The sequence below is a fragment of the Sphaeramia orbicularis genome, chromosome 14 (genome assembly GCF_902148855.1).
Source record: "Sphaeramia orbicularis chromosome 14, fSphaOr1.1, whole genome shotgun sequence".
Classification (NCBI taxonomy): domain Eukaryota; kingdom Metazoa; phylum Chordata; class Actinopteri; order Kurtiformes; family Apogonidae; genus Sphaeramia; species Sphaeramia orbicularis.
The window spans coordinates 50,122,908-50,144,375 of NC_043970.1; the positions used below are offsets into that span (position 1 = coordinate 50,122,908).

Consider the following 21,468-nt stretch of genomic DNA (forward strand, 5'->3'; position numbering starts at 1 on the left):
GTTTTATTTGTTCTACATTCTACTACAAAACTTGGATTAGCAACTCACTGTTTGTTCATAGTTGAGGTGTGGACACTGAACTGTACCCGAAAGGGAAGTTTTGTATGACCTGCTTCTCTGAATAAACTAAGAATGTACAAAAAATTAAATAATTGCACTTATTTTTCTTGAGAAATTTCAGGTTGTTAAACACTTTCATTTAATTTTACTTTTTTACACTAAAAGAACACTTGAGTCATCACTTATAGGTTATATGTACAAATATATACACATTGATCTGTATGTGGAACCTAAATTAAAATGATTTTAATATCTTTGATTGTTCATTTCTTCAGTGTAATTTTTGAGTTTCACGAATTCATTCCACGGGCCGGATTGGACCTTCTGGCGGGCCAGTTGTGGCCCGTGGCTGACACCCCTGACTGAAATCTAAGAATCCGTTCAAATAAATTTGGGATTAATTGGGGAAAAAAAAAACATTCTGGCAATTTTTGTGAGCAACATTTATTACTCCTCAAAGTAAGTAGAGAAGCCATCACTATTAACGCTGTTTTCTTTCAGATTTTTTTGTTTATTTCTAGTCACTAACATCTGTTTAACATTCAGAGTCACTGAACACTTTTAGTACCAACAGACTGAAGAACCACCCTAAACCCCGCCCACAGCACAGATACAATCTAACTCCATGGGAAACTCTGATATGCATCATATTCTCATGTTTCAGGTTTGAACTGAGCTGAGCTGCAGCCGTGTGTGTGTGTGTGTGTGTGTGTTTACCTCTTTGTCCAGAGAGGCCTCCAGGTGCAGAGATCTGTCAGACATCAGGAAGCTGCGAGTCGTCTCCACCATCGGCTGAGGACCGGGTTTCTCTGGGGCGTACTGGACCTTCCTGATCACCAGACGCACAGAGTTCCTGCAACACAACGAACACACATTAGATATGCACTAACACATGCATTAAACGCACACCAACACGTGCATTACCACAAATATTAGTTATGCTTCAGATCTTAAGTTTCCATTCATTTCTGTGTCATTCTTAACAGTATTCAAACAGAAATTGTACCTTGGAACCATTATTCATACTCTGGTTTTGTACAAAGAACTGGTCTAGTGGATTCTCCAGTTAAACAGGTGATAAGGGTGTGACAAACTCATTTTAGTTCAGAGGCCACATTCAACCCAACATGATCTGAAGTGGGCCAAACCAATAAAATATGAACACCATAACCCATAAAAAAATGTCAACTTAAAACTTTTCTCTATGTTTTGGATTGAAAAAAGTACAATTATATATTGAAAATGTTTACAACTAAAAACTATCCTTTAAAAAATGCGAATAACATGAACGAACATGAAAAAACAAATATTTCATGAGAAAAATAAGTGGAATTTTTTATAACAATATTCTGCTTCAGCTTCTCATTTGCACAGGTGCATTACAACTGACAGATCACAGTAGATCTGCAAATACACAAAATATTTAGTAACAGGAAGAATAAAATTGTATTTACTTCTCTTAAGATATTTCATGTTCGTATTTGTTCCGGTTAATCACATTTTTTTGTGAAAGGATAGTTGGTAAATGTAAACATTTTAATGTAATTTTCCTTTTTTACACAATAATGAGGAGAAGAATTTGGAGTTGTCATTATTTATGGGATATTATGATGGTATTTTACTGGTCTGACCCACTTCAGATCGAATCTGACTCAATGTGGAACCTGAACTAAAATGATTGTTAATATCTAAGTGTAATTTTCATTCCACGGGCCAGTTTGGTCCCTCTGGGGAGCCAGTTTTGGCCCGCAAACCGTATGTTTGACACCCGTGCAATAAAGCAACAGAGTATCAGTAGATGTTCCATTAGAGCTTAATGACGCAGCAAAAACATTTTTAATCAGTCAGTAAATTAAGATAATCTTTTATTAGTCCCACAACAGGGAAATTTGCAGCGTTACACCAGCACAAGCTTTGGCGATATTAAAAAGTAAGGAGTAAATTAAGATATAAAAAGTGTTAAAATACATGGAAAAAAATTTAAAAGTATAAAGCAGCACTTGATAAAACCAGTAACAATAAATAAGTACAGAAAAATATACGTAAAATGGGCAGTGAACAGTATTTACAATCAGCCTTGTACCTTACTGAGGGCTATATTATCTATAATAATTATTAGTTGCTATATCGTCAATTATCATAATAAATGTTATTTCTTTGGGGTTTGAAGAATGAGTTTTGATCAGGAGTGAAAGTAGAAGAAACCACATGGTTATTGGTGGTTTTAAATCATTAATAAAAGACCCAACAGGACAAAAAAACAAAAAAAAAACACAAGATGATAGTGAAATAAAAGACCTAACATGACAAAAACACCCTAATTTCAGTCTCTGATGCCATGATTTAATTCTTATTTTGTGCAATTTGTTTTAATTAAACCCTTTAACTATCCTACGAAGAAAAACCTGATGAGTAACTCAACCATATGGTCGAGCAGGCAGTTTTAACAGTGTCATTTTTCTGTTCGTGTTTGTACTCATTAAAATTAAAACAATGTTTAAAAAAAAAAAGGTTATTTGTCATGTTTTTTTTTTTTTTTTAATGTCCAAACACTTTCAGAAATTAAGGCAGAACATTCAAACCTATTCTAATGATAAAATATGTTTGTTTTTTAGTAAAATAAACTTCAGCAATGTTAAATTAAGTTACAAAACGCTGGAATATTTTGTGTTAGGGCTGAAAATGAAAACAAAATAAACCCTAAAGACAAAAACTATAAAGGATAAAATAAAGTGGTTATATGACCCAGTCTATGACCACACTGATTCTCATAATAATAATAATAATAATAATATTTGTGATTTTAATTACAACAGATTCCTGATTAACAGTATTAATTATATTCCATTTTTCCTCTGTTGTTTTTTTTTTACTCTATTCCAACACTGTACATTGTCTCGTTACTCATTCAGGTGGTCAAGGTTCAGATGGAGCTGTGACCTTTGACCTCTCTTTAACTGGTGAACTATTGTCCTATTGCTGTCAGATCCATGGGTGTGAACTCACCTCTTATGAATCTTCTCTTCTATTGACTTGGCGCAGAATGCTCTGATCTCAAAGTCGACGCCACAGGCCTGAAAGAAACACAAACCAGTTAAAACCTGTTGAACAGAACGACGGCAGCCGTTGGAGCTGGTTAGACCACGTTTTAATATTTAAACCTCCTCATGTTCTGCTGATTCGTATGGAAACATCTGTGTGTCATTAATTATTAGTCCAGGTTTAAAACCAGTGAAGAACATTCAGTCAGAGGTTTCATTTCCACAAGCAGAAATGAAACAATACCTGTGTTTTCTAATTACACTGGTAAACTATTTCTTTTAATTATCTGCCTCGGATTAAATGTACTAAATCTTACACAATTAAATAAGATAAATTAGAAAACAAATGACAAAAAAAGTGCCAGTTAACTGATCTGTTAACTGTATATGATAAAGAGTTACTGCACAGACATATTTATATTGGTTTATTTACATTTATATAATAGATTTAGAAATGTTCCAATAGAAAGAACCTGTAAGGTGAATGTATTGTCATGTGCAGACTGTGTTTTCAAGTAGATCTAGTTGCTCTGACACAGTTATTCCTTTTGAGTAAAACCCATTGTCTAATTAATTCTCACAATTTAACATTTTGACCCGAGACTATATCATTAAACTACAGCCAACCAGCATTTTGATTTAACCCTTTAAATGCCAAAGTCACAATATTGTGATGTAACTGAATGAAACATGTGTGCCACAAACATGAATGATACACCTACATGATCTACATTTATTCAGTTTTTAATAAAGTACATGATTTGTGCTGTTATTTTAAAGTGTTACTGTACCATCTGTGACATTATGGCCAAACTTTACATTAGAGTAAAGTCTGCATTGGTGGTGGAGATTAATAGGGTTTTTTTTTAAAGGCTGATAAAACAACGATAGTAGCAGGAAACAGGAAAAGCTGATAACTGATTAATCGGCTGATATCAACCCCTGTCACACAAATAAAAACGCCTACATAGAAAACTGAAACATGAAACTCAATGACACTAACAATACTGATGATAAAGTAGAAAAATCTATGTGCATTTTTTTTTTATTTTTAATCTGTTTTTCTCAAAATAGGTGTACATAAATTGGTAAAAAAAAAATAAATAAATGATCATTTAAAAGAAGACATACTATGATAACTGCAGTTTGCTATACAGTGTCTACATATTTGGTTCAATAAATGTGCAAATTACGCACTAAGAAATGTCAAATCATACATATAAACAATACTGAAAAATAAAACATGCTAGAACCTAGACGTTTTCAATCATTCACATTAAATTTGACACTTAACATTTACAGCTGGTCTTGACCATACTCTTAATAACACAATTTCTACTTCCATTTTGCGTCTTTTACACAGAACCTCTCACTGCTATGAAGCAGATGTCATGTTTATTTATTATTTTCACAGTTAACTAAGCCGAAATCTCCCTAAATATGGACTGTCAATAGTTTTTCACAACTCTATGACTGCACAGGCTGATATTGCAATTTCAACTGAATTAACTGTGCAGCTATATCCCAAATTCATAATCCCTGAAATTACCCTTTGGTCACTTTATGATACTCAGGGTTACTACAAGTTAAATTTAAGTCTTTTTAAGACAATTTAGAACAGAATTTAATGCATATTCCACAGCCATACTGGCAAAAATTCTTAACTCCTAGAATTTAGGAAAATTTATTTATTTACTCCAATGCCTTGATTCCCACCATTCTGAGTCATTTCTCACCGGGGGCTGCAAAATTAGCAAGAATTGGTTCCTAATTTTAATATAAATTGTCGAGTTGGAAGTGAGTTGGAAATGAGTAGAATAATGTTACTTTCTTTGCTGCTTGGACATTTAACAGACACATTTAAACACAACACAGCCAACAAGTATCTAACAACATAACTTAAGAAGACCTACCATAACAACTTTAATACCTTTTAAAAGGTAATAAATGCAGATTTGTAAATTCAAGACTTGTAAGACTTTTTAAGACCCCCCGGGAACCCAGGATACTATTATAATGTTCTTATACAGTTGTGGGAAAAAAATTATTAGACCATCAAAAGTCATCCAAAACAATGGTTATGCAATCAAGTCCTAACTCCTGTTTGTATCATGTGACTAAAACAGACAGAAAAGAAAACATGGAATGCCTAAAAGCACTGTTTTTGGCAGTACAATGCCATAGCTATTGATGTAAGAACTGAAGTGATTTTGGTTATTATCAAGAAAACATGGAAAATGGACAGATATCAGCTCTAAAATTAAACTACTATGAGCTATATTTGTTGTTATCATTATATTTGTCCAAACAAATGTACCTTTAGTTGTACCAGGCATTAAAATGAACAAGAAATTGAAGAAAACAAGGGTGGTCTAATAATTTTTCCGTGACTGTATGTTGAAACTGTAGATGTCCAGTAGAATATTACCTGTAAAATCAAACATACTAAACTGGGACACATGTATGGGCACTAGGGTTGTGTTTATGCTTTTAAATGAAACCTGTGTGCATTTGTATTTGTGTATTAATGTGTGTCATCGTTACCTTCCCAGTGTCCTCGGGGCCGGGCTGTAAAGTGACTGAACATGGGAGGTTCTGAGGAATCTGAAAAAAAAAAAAAAACACAGACAGTTTGTTGGCACAGACTGTGATTAAAGGTTAGAGTAGAGGATGCTGGGTAATGTGTGGGACTCACAGTGAAGTAGAAGGGGTGTGCATGCTGGCCCAGTTTCTTCAGCAGCCTCTCCTGCAGCCGGCTGTTTGGTTTCCTCTCCTCGGGGACCGGAGGGAACGCCTGACATGAAATGACACGTCAGTAGTCCACTCTGACACAGATCAGCCGGTCAAATGGGGATTTATCTACAGAGAGCTGTCCTCCTAAAATTTCATGTCACTGTCTTTTAGGCCTGTATGACAGGAGGAAAATCAGCCGGCCAGGGCTTCATCTGACCGATCAAATGTTTGCCTTTGTGTAAGCAGAATTATTTTTGTTCTTCATGGTGATTCAGACAGTCTTACAACATGTGTTTATTGTGTGTGTGTTCATACTTTGATGACCATGAAAATCTAACAAAGAGCCAAACTCCCACCCATTCCGGTTGTGTCCCCCAGGATCTCATTTTGGAAAACAAAAAAAAAAAAAAAAAAAAAAAATGGTACTGCAACCAGTGGAGAGAGAGAAGTAGTTGGAATTATACATTTACATGTACAATGTTTGTCATGTTTAAAAGATAATTTTACAAAATGTATAAGATAATTTTACAGTAGTTTGTGGTAAAACTGTTGAACTACCAAACTGAAAATACGTAAACATCGAGACCAGGTGGCGCAGTGGCATCACATTTACACCTCACAGCAAACAGGGACTAGGTTTGATTCTCAGTTATCTAGTGTTGAGGGGTGCTCTGGTTCCCCCATCGTTAAAAACAGGTGCATAGAGGTTCATTCCCCTGTCGGTGTCCCTGACTACAGCACTGATGAAGATCTGAAGTTCGACTGGATTAGATTAGATTTTATTAATTCCTTGGGAAATTAATATTCCAATACTAGCATAACATCAAATGTACAAATATAATAAATATTACAAGACAAAAAGGACAGAAAACAATAATTACAACAGCTATAAAGTAGAAAAAGAAAAAAAAAATTGTTGTATTATAATATGTACAATATATATATATATATATATATATATATATATATATATATATATATATAGTCAAAAAATAGAACTAATAATATTATTAATAATAATAATAATAATAATAATAGTAATAATAATAATAATAGTAAAGTGATAATGATGATAATAATAATAATAATGATAATATCATCATAATAGCAGCTCACTGCTTCCAGTGTGTGTGGTATGTGCTGATGCTAATTGCTAATGTTGATGCTAGGTCCTCTGTGTAGTAGGATATATAAAATGCAGAGGCTGAATTTATCTACAGAGATAATACAGGAAGTATTAACCTAAGGAGGTCAAGGATGTGACGTCATTATAACCATCTCTCTCCGTGACCTGTTCTAAGTTGGTGAAGATGTTTCTGCACTTTCAGCATCACTAGAGTGTAGAGATTTTAACCTCTTTAATACTTGTTCACCTCAGTCTCAAAGATAAGAAGGTGAAATGTGCCAAGGCAGTTTTGTTGTTGGTGATGTGTATCACATGTGATGAGATGCAGTTCATTGAGCTGTTCAGGACAAAACTAGATGTTTATGTTTATGTTTACGCATTTGGCAGTAGATCTTTCTTTACCATCTTTGCTACAAACTGCTAATTTTTTGGTTTATAAGACTACTTTTGACAAACTAATAATTGAGAAATATGTTTAAGTAATGGCACAATCCAAACAAGATGAAAAAAAATATCTGTCTCTCCAATGACCGCCATTAGGTCCCATAACACACAGCAGAAGGGGCGGGGCTTCGGCTCTCTATACATCTGTCAGCACTACTATGGGTTTTGTTTTATGTTTGTTTTTTTTGGAATAGTGAAAAAGTCCAAAATAAAATACCTTTATAACTTTAAGAGTGTGATATAGATGATGACTTTAACACTAATTAGATATTTTCATCCTTCGGAAATGTTTGGTTAAAAACCTATACAGTATAATGTACTACCTCACTCTTGTTACTTTAAAAAGGACATTAACTAGATGCAGATGAAATAACTATACAGAAAGTCAACCTTTTTGACATCTTCAGAACCAACAGAAATAAAGCTGCCTTCAAATAAAGCTGCCTTAGACCACAATTTCCATTAATCAGTCACGTGTTTGTTTCATAATGAACTGAACATGTTTCATAACACATTTCTTAACTGTGTAAACCCAGGATTACAGCATGTTTGTTTAATTTTTGTCATAACTTTATTTCCTCAGAAAAAACTGTTGAAGTGAACTAATTGAACACACACTCAACAGACCAACAACATCAATGACACAAACAACTCGCAGTAAAACACCTAATTTCCACTGATACTGGATGCATTTACAATGAATATTAGTAACAGAAAGTTTCAACCATTATTTATTATTTTAATGATATGATCCATTACTTTTAATTGATTTTACAGAATTATGTTATTGGGCATTAAGTACTCATCAATTAAAAAACCTTGTGGCGCATTATTTAACACTGTTGACTATCAAGATGATAGAATATTGAATGATGTCTGATGAAACACAGTAAAAAAACAAAAAAAAAAAAAAACAGTTAAAATATTATTACACACAACATCTTTTTCTTAGTCAAACATCACAGGCAAAAGTCAGTACTGTGTGTGTGTGTGTGTGTGTGTGTGTGTGTGTTCCTTCGTAGCTTTATGATAATCACTGGTTTGGTGTTAGATTTTAAGTGTTGTGCAATGTGACAAATGTGGACAGTAAGATGACAAATGGAGTGTGTGGAGTTTTTACCTGGAAGGTGGAGATGTAGAGATCCTTCCGGAAAGACAGACCGAGCACGTCCAGATCCTCACGACCGTAACGAAACGCACAGGTCAGAGTGACGAAGACTGAGGAAAAAGAGGAGAGATGTGAGGAAGAGGAGCAGGGAGAAGAGGAAGTGGAGATGAGGAGAGAGGATGTGGATGAAGAGAAAGAAGATAGTGAGGAGGAGGAGGAAAGAGAAGGGGAGAAGGAGGAGGAGGGGGAGGGGGAGGGGGAGGATAAAGAAAATGAAGAATAGGATGAGAAGAGGTGTGAAGAAGAGGAGCAGGGAAAAGAGGAGGAAGAGGAAGTGGAGATGGAGGGAGAAGATGTGGATGAGGAGACGGAAGGACAGTAGAGAGATGAAGACGAGAGGAAAGAAGAGGAGGAGGTGGAAGAACAGGACAAAGAAGAGAGAAGGCACAGATGAAGATGAGGATAAAGAAAGAGGACAGGATGAGGAGGAGAACCAGGAAAAGGATGAAGAAGGGGAAAAGGAGGAGGATGATAAAGAAGGAAGAATAGGATGGGGAGAGATGAGGAGGAGGAGGAAGGGGAAAGGAGAGACTGAGGAGTAAGATGAGGAGGAGAAACAGGAAGAAAATGATAAGAGGAAGAACAAGACGAGGAAAGATGTGAAGAGATGTAGAGGAGGAGGGGATAGATGAGGATGAGTAAGAGGAGGAGGAAAGAGAGTAGGAGGAGCCACGCTGAAGAACATGAACAACAATAAGAGCCACGTGTCAGGTGCTGTACCTTTACGGTCCTTCAGGTATTCAGGGTCAACAAGGATCACACCATCTGCAACGGAAACAAACAGCTGAGTCACAGCTCAGGTGAAGTCAAACACCACAGTTAAAGCACAAGAGGCTTCAACTCCACCCAAAATTAACCTGAAGGGTCGGAAACAAATACACGATTCCATCAAATTGATTTCTATTAAATATTTTTTGATATATATATATTTTTTTAATTAAACCTTTAATTAACCAGGTTGGTCCCATTGAGTTACAGGATCTCTTTTTTTCAAGGGAGACCAGGCCACAGTCACATAATTACAGTTTATAATAATAAAAGTATTTGCAAACCCAGAAAAAAACATAAAATCTGTCAAAACATTTACAAAACAACAGCCTTATGCGTGTCATTTAGCAGTGAAGCTGAGCAGACTGGGCTGTTGTTGAACACACTGGAAATAATACAAGGATTACAATATAATGCTTTAAGATAAACTGTAACAATGGTGATCATAGTGTAAATTTTTCACCTAATTTTAGCAAAACTTTACTTAACATCTGATCCCAGTTTATGTGATTCATTGGAACAGAAAAGTCCTTTTTTTTTTTTTTTTAAACAGATTTAAACACATGTACAACAGTTTAGATACAAATCAACTGTGAATATCACTTTAAACATCACTGGTGTTTTTCAGATTTCATACGGCATCAGACATTAACGTGGAAACACTCAAAGTTATTATTTTCCAGTGACTCACCAACTGGATCCACATGGTCCAGGTGATCCACAAAATCTCTCTTTCCCAGGTAAACAGTGACCTGCATGAACCAATCAGAGTTGCTCGTTAGGTCACATGGTAAAAAAGAAAAACAGACATTGCTGTAATTTTACTAAGATTTAAAGCAGTTTTACATGAAAGGGTAGATCATCAATATTTATATTATTATTATTGAACATGATTATTCTTCTATTTCTATAACTTCTTTCAGGTCTTTATTTGCAAAAATGGACTATGTGTATGAGTTTCTTGGCCTAAAATTCTCTTTTAAATGTCAAAAGTCACATGTATAACTAGTGGAATGATTAAAATATCATCAAAAAATGATTTGTCTTGTGTCAGTGACTGTTGTACATATTTCTCCTCTGGTCATGTGTTTTGAATTTCAGTCATGTTACAGCATTTGGGGACTATTTCTGAAAATTTTGAGAAAGGTTAGTGAAGACAAACATCATAAAAAATAACCATGCAATAAAATATAAATTAAGTCATAACTTCACTGCTGCTGCACCACTACATTAACCCATAAAGACCCAGTGCTACTTTTATAACAGTTCCAAAATAAATGCTTCTCTAGATTTAAGCTAAAGGTGATTTATCACAATTTATTATATTAAACTGTACTCTGTATTTTGTGTTTTTCAGTGAAAATCATGTCTTTTCCTATATTTAATTTAATGATAAAGTAGAGGTTCATAAAAGATCAGATTAAAGTTGAGGGTCATATCAGAAGCAGAGAAAACTGAGGAAAAAGTGACTTTTTTCAGAAAATCTATCATTAACTGAATATAAAACAAGTGTCTTCATCCACTGTCATTTATCAAACTCCATGGGTTTTACTGGTAAATCAGTGTTGTGGAAGATGAAGGTGTTTCCACATTCACTACTGAGCCTCTGAACGTCTAAACGGGCCATATCTGATGACCATGAAAAGATGACAACTATATTTTACACCAATTTACATGTATTTATAGGATTAATGGATCAACAGGTTTTAAACATTTTAGATCAAAAGATACTTTGGTTGGTGGTAGAGAAGAGAAGAGAAGAGAAGAGAAGAGAAGAGAAGAGAAGAGAAGAGAAGAGAAGAGAAGAGAAGATTTTATCCCACCGTGGGGAAATTTCACACTAAACAACAGCAAGTGCAGAGAAAGACATGTAGAAAAACCACAAACTAGTGAAAAATGAAATACAAAGAGAAAAATAAGAAATTTGGTATTAAATAAATATAGAATTAAAGTTAAATATTATTCATATTGTGAAGAATGTTTGGGTCTAGGGCTGCAACTAATGATAATTTTAATAATCGATAAAGCTGTAGATTATTTTAATAACTAATCGAGTCATCGGATAAACACAAAAGACTCAATTCTCAAAAGCAATATAGGCTGCAGACAAGTCACTAACGATTACATCCCTGAAATGGCTTCGGGTTTAGTTAGCGAGCACCAGCCCGCGACCTAGACTTGTTATGGCTAGAGACTAACAAGCTATAGTCTTCAACCAGCTCTGGTTATAGGCTATCAAACTAGTGTTGTATGTATTAGTTCCAGCTAATGATAGGTAACGTTAGTCTGGTGGCCTGATAAACGGAAACGGATGGAAACGTTATAATTATGACGATAGTGTCAAACTAGCTAGCGGGCTAAAGTAATCACGACACGTAGGCCATCTTAAGCTAGGTTTACATTATGTTCCCAGGGGCCACGGCAGCCCCGTTTGCCTCAAACATGGGATTTTGGCCCTTTTTTATTCCACATTCAAGTTTTGTTATATAAACAGTGCACTACATTTTGGCCAAACGGGGCTGCTGTGGCAACCGGGAACATAACCTAAACCTAGCTTTAGAAATCTGGCCTGGCAACAGAAGCCTCAGCCATGCTGCTCTGCGTTTTCCTCTGTTACACTACACAGTGTGCGGGCATCCCTCAATACTATCGTGCTCAAGATCCAACGAATCGACTGCCGAATTCGTTGCCAACTCTTAAGAATCGATTTAATCGATTTGTTGTTGCAGCACTATTTGGGTCTTTATGGTTTAAGCTTTGCTAGAACGAAATAATACAGATAATTCCCATGCAAGCCTGTGTGCAGAGGTGTGAAGTGGAAATCTCACACTGCAGTGGTGAGAACTGGCCTTAACCTGGATTAAAACCCTCCGTCTACTTTTAGTCACATAAATAACCTGATTAATGACACACTGATGTGATGCTCACCTTGCAGTTGGGGCTTGACTTCTTAAAAACTCTGGAAGGAAAAACAAACAGAAAACACGTTAAAGTCGGTCTGAAGCAGAGAAACGTTGAAACGTTAAACAAACCGTGCCAAGAATCTGAGGAAACACCAGAATATAACACCCGACCACAGTTCAGCGTTTCAACACAACAGGAAACCCAGGAGGAAGTCACCGCAGCTTTTCATTGGACGGTTATTTAGACTGACTGCCAAACTAGTTCATGACAAATCCCTGAGACTCAATCAATAAACAAAATCAATCAATGAACAAATTAAGGAACAAGTAAGTGACAGCAAGAAAGAATCAATCATATCAATCAATAAAGTTCAAAAGTTCAAGAAAACACATTCAGGTGAACAGTAAGGAGTTGTATTTTAATATAATCGATACAGTCTGGTGATCTTTTGAAGTGGTTTACTTTTAACTGATCAATTACCAACACTGTGACTTAAGAAGAAAGTCAGAGGAAAGCATGAAAGAAAACAAACAGCCAATAACACACTTCACCTGCAGCAGTGGTGGATGTTTAACTGTTATATTAAAGGTTGTTGCATAAATCTGTGACTGAATCCATTCAACGACACTGTGATGAAAGACTGAACAGATTTTAAAGCTGTTTTTTTTTTTTTTATAATGAAACACAAGGGAAGTAAATAACAACAAATCAAACATGAATATTGATGTCAGCTGAATTGATAAATGTTGGTAATGACACTGAGCACTGGTTGATGTTTAGTGATTCTGAATTATTTGAATATTTCTTACATGTTCATTTCAACAGTTATCCTTTGTAGAGTCAAGTTAAAGAATAACTAGTCCAACTTTTTTCAGCTCCAAAATATCATAATTTTGTCTTTAAAAATCCACAATCAGTTAAAATCTAAAATGTTTCATTACATATTATCTTGACGGTGATTTTTCTATGACTCATCTATGAACTAGCATCTTTAAAATGTACATAGTATTCTATTCAACATGTTGAGGAAGGACAGGACAGAGAAAAGACTAAATAAAAACATTTAACACCAACACAAAACACATACAACATGAGTATTATCTGTAAATTATCTTGTTTTCTCCTGTTTTAAGAGTGTACTGAATTTTCCAACATGTGCAATTATCCTCCGTCAATGAAATCCCATCCTTTATTTCAGGATCAATAACCAGGGTTCAGACACATTTTTCAAGGTCAAATTCAAGCACTTTTAAGGGTCATTTTAACATTTTTCCAGCACAGCACCTTATCACTGGGGTAAAATATGTATCTACAGGAATACGTATACTCAAATATTTTTTTCACTATTTTATCACAACCATGCACATTGTATTATGCTATAAACATCTAATATTATGTTTCCTAATAGCAAAAAGTTTAGAAATTAAAGGACAACACAAAGTTTTATCCAAAAAATGGAAAGCCACTTGGTGTCCTTCACACACACTTGCACCGAGACAAAGATTAAGATAAAATTTTACCTGGAGTCGACCTGAGAGCACCTGGTAGTTTTCTTTTTTGACATAAAGTTTTATTTTTCACAATGTATCACCTCTCTGTAACTCCCTTTGCTTGACATCTAACCTGGCAGAGTTTATATTATAAATAAATAAATCACATCAGTTATAATTACAAACACTTTCAAGCACTTTTCAGACCTTGAAAACACAACATTGAAATTCAAGCATTTTCAAGGATTTCAACCCCCCGCATGAACCCTGAATAACTGATAATCACCTGTTTGCCTTCTCATATTAATACTGAGGTTTTGAATGCTTGAACGATATTGATTTGTCAGATACAAACTGTGTCTTAACAGTGATGTCAAAACTACCCTACTGAGTTAACATTCATCTAAAATAAAACCAAAGTACCCGTGTAATTATGGTATTTTACACACATTATAGGTTGCTTGGAGCATTAATATTATGTTAAAGTCTGTTTATAGTGTTTGTTTATAGTTTATCTGCATACCTAGTGGTCAAGTGTTCAGTTTGTCCATTTTAACTTGCAGAGCTTGTGTAATGTTTTGATTTGCCGCCGAATGAATAATGACTGAATGAAACGATGAATTCAGACAGCGAAGAATTACACCAACTCTGAGCCACTGGTCTGATTTCTGAACTAGGGATGTGAAGCCTCACCACTGAGGCTGATTCATTACGCATCTCGATACGATACATTAACGATACAGTGAAGCCCCCTCCCAATACAATACACTCCTGTTCACAATGCGACGTGATTCATTATTGATTTGACTTTATGTGTGATTCAATTTGATACAATTCATGATGCGATTCAAAACTATTCAACACAATACAAAGAATTTACAAGCCCACAACTGGTTTTTAAACATCACAATTATTTTGTCCTCTCTCTTTCCCTGTGAAACAAAATAATAAACTTTTGACTTGTGTGTCTTCAGAGGTATGCTGAATATCTCCTCTTCACCTGTTGTCTCTCTTCCCTCCATGTTTACTGTTTACTAACTGCGGCTGCGCCACCCGGCTCCCATATGTTTTAATAAAACGCCAAAAGATAGTGATGGTGCCTTCACCTCAAAAACACGAGTGCAGAGGAGATGAACTATGTAATAATCGATGTAACCATGGGTTTTACCGATGCAGACATGCTAAGAAAGATAAATTGTACATGTAGCTGGCAGTTATATCCGACGCATGCTGAAGCTACCGGTGCAATCGCATCGTAAACGTCTGTCTCGGACCTCCAATTCAAATCAGTGAATCTCTCCATCCCTGGCCTGAACTTCAACATGAACTAGGTGGATTTATTGTCAGTGAAGCAATGGTGCAAAAAGCCACATCAGAATGTAAGAACATTTTTGGTTTGATACAAAAGTCAGATGGGATGAATTCAGCCACAGTCTATGTAATTAATGACACAAATATCATTAGGAAAATGCAGACTAATGTTTCTAAATATTGCGATAATCTTAGGGTTTTTCATCAGATGACAACACCAACAACACTAAGGCATCAAGGAGTGTATGCCTCTACAAAACAGAGAAAACTAGAGGAAAACTTACACTATACGGACCAAAGTATGTGAACACACTGAATTCAGGTGTTTCTTTCCTAACAGGGGTCTGGGATAGAAAACAATCATGACAAATGTCATAATATAGTTTAATATTGGGATAACTATCATTGCATTGATTAGTTTTACTTAAATTATCTTTGCTTCCAAAATGCCAAATGAGATGGTTTATAGTTCATTTCTCTCAACACTGATTTTTTTTACTTCCACCAAGGAGGTTATGTTTTTGCCAGTGTTGGCTTGTCTGCCTGTCTCTGTCTGTCTATGTGCAAGATAACTCAAAAAGTTATGGACGGATTTAGACGAAAATTTCAAGAAATGTTGATACTGGCACAAGGAACAAATGATTAAATTTTGGTGGTGATTGGGGGGGGGGGGGGGGGGGGGGGGGTACTGATCAGCCTTGGTGGAGGTCTGCGCTCTCCAAGTGCTTTTCTAGTTTATTTTTTTTATCCATGACTATAATTTTAAAAGTTCTACCTCTAAATTTTAAGAAATATTGACATGTAGGCTATATCTCAAATCATCATGAACAGGACATCTTACGGCAGTAGACATGATGTGTCCCAACATTTTTGTCCATATAGTTTATAAACATCAATATTTCCTTAAAGTTTAATGGGAAATGCTTCTTCCTAAGAGAGATGTGAAGAAAGTAGATGGTTAGTTGTGGCAGAAAATTAATATTTACAGTCAGAGCAGGAAATTTTTTTTTCAGAAATTTAGAGGAAGAACATTTAAAATCAAGTCATGGATAAAAAATAAGTAAGGAAGTAATTAAATAAATGTTGAGAGAAATTAAGTAAAAACCATCTCCGAGGCATTTAGGAAGCAAAGATAATAAACAAAACTAACCAATGCAATGATATTTATGGCAATATAAAACTATAATATTATGACATTTGTCATTCTTGTTTTGTATCCCAGACCCGTTAGAAAAGAAACACCTGAATTTAATGTGTCCACATACTTTTGTCCATATAGTATATTAATGTTTGGATGCAACTAACCTACACTTTACTAAAGGACATGAACCGACTGAAATTGATTCTACCTCAAAAGATCATCATATGATGTCTATGTAGGTTCTCATTTGCCCAGGTCATTGTTCTTCTAGGTAGTTCTTCTCGGTTCAACTGAACTAGTTTTGCCCTTTTGAAAACATTGTGTCTCCCATCCAAGAGACTTCTTCAGTTGTAATAACTGGTGGGGGAAACTGGACGTATAAACCTGCAGGTGGAGTGGTCTGTGTAGGTGTTAATCTATATGCTAATGAAGAAGTCTCTTGGATCAGAGATGAAACCTTTTCAAAAGAGCTAAACTAGTCCAGTTGAACCGAGAAGAACTACCAAGAATCATCATATGATGTTTTGGCTAGACACTCAGACCTAGTTTGTACTTTCTTTTTATTTATTCTGCACATTCAAGTTAAAAATCATTCCCTTCCTCCAGAGGAAAACAGCGCTGTCAGCGCAAACACCTCTGAACACGTCACAGAGGCAGCAGAAGGTCTGTGGGGACGACCGATCAGAGCAGCTTCATGTTGGGACAGGTCCCACTGTTTACACCAGGATGTGTAATCACCGAGAAATATTCCACAGCAACAGTCGGGACGACACTTTAGCCTGAGAAGAGCTATGGTGTCAAGCACTGAACAGATTAGAGCCAGTACAAGTTAAAAATGAGCACTGAAATAATTTTTTTTCAAAAATCAGAAGATACACACCAGGAACATGTGTTAAAGTCCGTTTATGAGTAGAAAGGTTCCATCAAGCTGCATTATGGGAAAGCTGTCAGAGCTTAACATCAGAGAAGAGGACCTCCGTGGTTCAGATTCAACTACAGTAGAGCTGAAATTAGTCTCGGTGAAGGAGTCATTTACAATTATTGTGGACAAAATTGTAATTGTCTATGATTTGAGTCAGTTTGCCAGGTTATCAAGGAAAATGAACAGATTACTGGTCATTTAGAAATGTACAAACCTATTCCTGAAAAAGATACATCAGTATAATTACATTAACCTTTATATCAGTCTACATATGCGACAGAGAGGGCTGATAAGTTATCTTCATCTCCCACAGTAGATGAGATGTTTCGCTGTATATAATTTCCTTTCTGGTAGATACAGGGGGTTAAAATAATCCTGTGACATATTGATAACTCATGTATTTATTGAGCTATGGCTTTGTATCATTTCCCCCAGTGATTGATTTTCAGAGTATGGCATCTTTCACCGTTCCTATGGCACCAGTTTTTAAGTGGGTTATTTTAGCTTACATGTATTTTTTTTAACATATATTTTTCTTCCAGTGTTGACATCATCGCAGCGTGCAGGACATTGTTCCTATTTTTTTTTTTTTTTTTTTTTATTCCACTCGGTGAATTAAATGTCGAGGGTCTATTTGGGCTGATCTCAGCTTCGTGAACCCACAGCTCAGCTTGTGAACTTCCTCCTGTTGCTTCCTCACTGCACTTCCTCTGCCTTCATTAGGCCGCCGCCCACAAATGCGCCGAACGGTTTAACAGCCACTGATCACGAATAAAGCTTCCCTTTATCTGGCTCTTATTTTGGTAGTTGGTCTTACTTGTCAACTTTGACAATAACTAACACACAGGGGTATAAATCTGTGTCTATTCGCATCAGTTCCTCATAAAGATAATAAATGTCAAATACACAAGAAAATCAACAACTTCAAATGACATCAGAAGAAGAAAGGCATTACTTCCATGAAAGACAAACAGTGAAGTTTGATCTAAAACTGTCAATGTTTAAAACTGAGATTTAATTAATTAGTGAAGGAACAGAATTAAAGAGAGAAAATATTTAGTCTTTACCAATATAAAAACTGGGATGCGACAATACACTTTTCACCCCAACATGAAAGCTCTAATGATGTGTTTTAATCTGTTAGAGTCAGGGTTACTGCCCTGTCTGCAACAACAGCAGCTGAACACCATCTGAACTTGTTTAATGTACAAAATCATGACTTCACAGTGACGACAAAATACTGACGTCAACTATAAGGGTTACGCAAAATGTCACGTCAGGAAAGTAAATTCAGGAAATAAAAGTTGTTATTTACACATTTTTTTGGAGCTCATAATGTGAGGAACGAGGCTGAGCAATTTTGCTTCCTTCTCTTTATATATATATATATATATATATATATATATGATACTAGTAAAAAAAAAAAAAAAAAACTAAGCAAATAGTGCTTACTCATACCCACATCCAGTCGCACAACACTTCACCCCTCCTGCTCACTGATACCCTGCCTATCCAGAGATTGATTTTGAGTCTGAACTTTTGATCTTTTCAAAAACATTTTAAAAAATGCAAAAACTGAGTGAAAGACTTGTGTAAAGAACATGCGTGTGAAATTTGAGAAGAATCAGGTGAATAGTGTCTGAGAAATCAGTTGGGCAAATTTTTTCAAATACACTATATCGATGAAAGTATTGGGACATGTGTTTCTTTTCTAACAGGGGTCTGGGATACAAAACAATAATGACAAATGTCAAAATATAGATTTATATTGGGATAAATACCATTGCACGGCATTGGTTAGTTTTGTTTAAATTGTTATCTTTGCTTCCAAAATGCCTCAGATGGTTTTTACTTAATTTCTATGTCTCTCAACATTGTTTTTTTTTTTTTTAAATCCATGACTATGTTCTATCTCTAAATTTCTAAAATATTTTTTGTGCTCTGACTGTAAAAAACACTTTTCTACCACAACTAACCGTCTACTTTCTTCACATGTCACTTGGGAAGAAAAATCACCTATTAAACTTTAAGGAAATATTAATGTTGATATCTCAAATCAGCATGAACAGGACATCTTACAGCTGTAGACATGATGTGTCCCAATATTTTTGTCCATATAGTTTTTAAACATATAAACACCTAAATTCAACATCTCCAAATACTTTTGTTCATAAAGCATAATTGTAAAAAATAAAAAAATATGTAAATTCTGTGCACTGCACCTTTCCTGGTAGTAAAGAACATGTCAAATTTGAAAAGCATCAGGTGAACAGTCTTCAAGAAATGGGTTGGACAAAAATCTCGAATGGACAGATGGAAGGATGGATGGACAGAATTCCTGGTAAATCTATATACCCCTGCCCTCTGGGGCAGGTGGGGGTATAATGATATACAAGTGAGCATATCAGTTTTCCTGGAAATAGGACTTTGGATGCTGTTAGACAACAGAGAAAAACTGGAAATATAGATGGTGCATTTCACCTCATGTTTGAGAATGAGTCAAGTAAAATAGGGGTGTCCATCAAGTAGGAAAACATCAGTAGAGTACATTGATAAATAATATATTTTGTGTGCCACAAGATAATAAACAGCAACTGGGTGACGGACAAGATATGGACAATATGTAAGCACTGTAAGAAAATAGTATTGTACACCGCGGCTAACACAAGCTCTATGCAAAGACACATACAGAACCACCACAGCTCGCTTCTAAATTCCACTGCACCTTCAAACGGCTAAAGGCCAGACAACACTGACAGACGTCTTTGCACCTAAACTCCCAGAGTCAAGCACCAGAGCCACAGCAATAACCAGAGACATCAGTGTTTTCATTGCAGCTGATATGAGGCCATTTTATAAATTTTGCACATATTGTTTGTGCTTTAAAAAAGAAAGATTTAATTTTATTTGTTGAAAGAAGTTCAACAGTTAAAAGCTTAGGTCATGCATGGATGCAAGTTATAAAACATTTCAAAACGCACCTGCATTGCTTTGTAACTCTGTTAATTAAAAGTCTGTTTGTCCAGTCATATTTAGTCATTTTAGTTTTCTTAAAATTAATGTGAAATATCGTCTTGTCCTTGTGAACCCAATATCGTGTATCGTTTCATCTTGTGAGCTGAGTGTATCGTCACACCCCTAATATTTTGTGTTTGTATAAACTAACTGTGGGTGAGTATGTTTTTGATCCATTAGCCAAACTGAGCAAATAAAGAAAAACATTAATGCTGACAGACACTTATATAAACTCACTAGAGTAGAAACATTAATACAACAACCAACTAATGATGTAATGCACTCCTTAAAAAACCCTAAAGATCAGGGGAAGTTGGACCAACTTTCCGAGTAAGACATCTGGCCTTAGTTAAAATTTCAAAGGGGAACTTGAAAATCCTTAGTATGAATAACACTTTCGGTACATCCATGAGCAACAAGACGTGATGGTGATTTTATACTAAAAAGAACATGAATGCTTTGTCATTTCTTGTCATTGTCTGTGACTGGAAATATAAAGGCCGGAGCTAACTAGTCTACTGACCAAAAACAACAGCATAACATCAATCTTTTACACATGAAAAAGCAAAACACTTAACGAAAAATATCACGTTTATCAGTGATGACTCATTTATTGAGTTTCATGTTACGTCCGTACAAATAAACATCAACAACATGTATAAATCTAATATAAAACTATTTACATGGAGTTTCTGGATAGTTGCTTCTGGTCTTAACTGTTTAAGAACCTAAAGATCCTCCAGAACACACTGTGCAGATTAGTGATGGTTAAAGTAGGCTAAAGGTCAGTGCTGTGTGTGTTCAGTTCTTGTGGTGGATTCACACTCAGCACATAGATGTGACATGTTTTCCTGCAAAACTCGCTGCCCTATGTACAGCTGCTCAGGAAATGTAAACACACTGAGCTGTCACAGCAGAACGACTCATTACTCATTAATCTGCACGGTATTATCATTTACAATAAAATATCAAAGTATTTGCAAAATGTCGTGCCTAAAAGCTAAAAAGATTAATTCACACATTTACGGTAAAAAAAGAAGGAACAGTATTATTTAGTTTTTGCTGAAATGTGTCCTCCGACTAATACAATGATTGTCTGTTTCCGACAGACACATGGGGAACAGGTTGAGAACTTTTCATGTACAGAAAATGAAAACAGGTCAGAAAGTTCAAAATATAGAGCACCAACAGAGTGCGAGGTGATAAATCCCTCTGTCATTACAGCAAACACATGGCATCAAATGAAAGCGGAGTCAGCACTTCCACTAAACTCATGGCTTTATTCTGAATCAACCCGCAGGACGACGCAAAGCTGTGGACGACACTGAAACCGGACAGAAACCAT

The 21,468-nt window shown here is 35.5% G+C and overlaps 1 protein-coding gene across 2 annotated transcripts in view; it reads right to left on the reverse strand.

Moving 5' to 3' along the window:
- LOC115432782 (arrestin red cell) overlaps positions 1-21,468 on the reverse strand; it is a 42,826-nt gene that overhangs the window by 13,601 nt on the left and 7,757 nt on the right. For both annotated transcript variants that reach the window (XM_030153787.1, XM_030153786.1), the window contains exons 2-9: positions 12,269-12,299; positions 10,032-10,092; positions 9,293-9,337; positions 8,525-8,622; positions 5,797-5,895; positions 5,646-5,705; positions 3,067-3,134; positions 778-913 (exon numbers count right to left, since the gene is read on the reverse strand). In XM_030153787.1, coding sequence (XP_030009647.1) covers positions 778-913; positions 3,067-3,134; positions 5,646-5,705; positions 5,797-5,895; positions 8,525-8,622; positions 9,293-9,337; positions 10,032-10,092; positions 12,269-12,299 — 598 coding nt within the window. The remainder of the gene's footprint in view (positions 1-777; positions 914-3,066; positions 3,135-5,645; positions 5,706-5,796; positions 5,896-8,524; positions 8,623-9,292; positions 9,338-10,031; positions 10,093-12,268; positions 12,300-21,468) is intronic.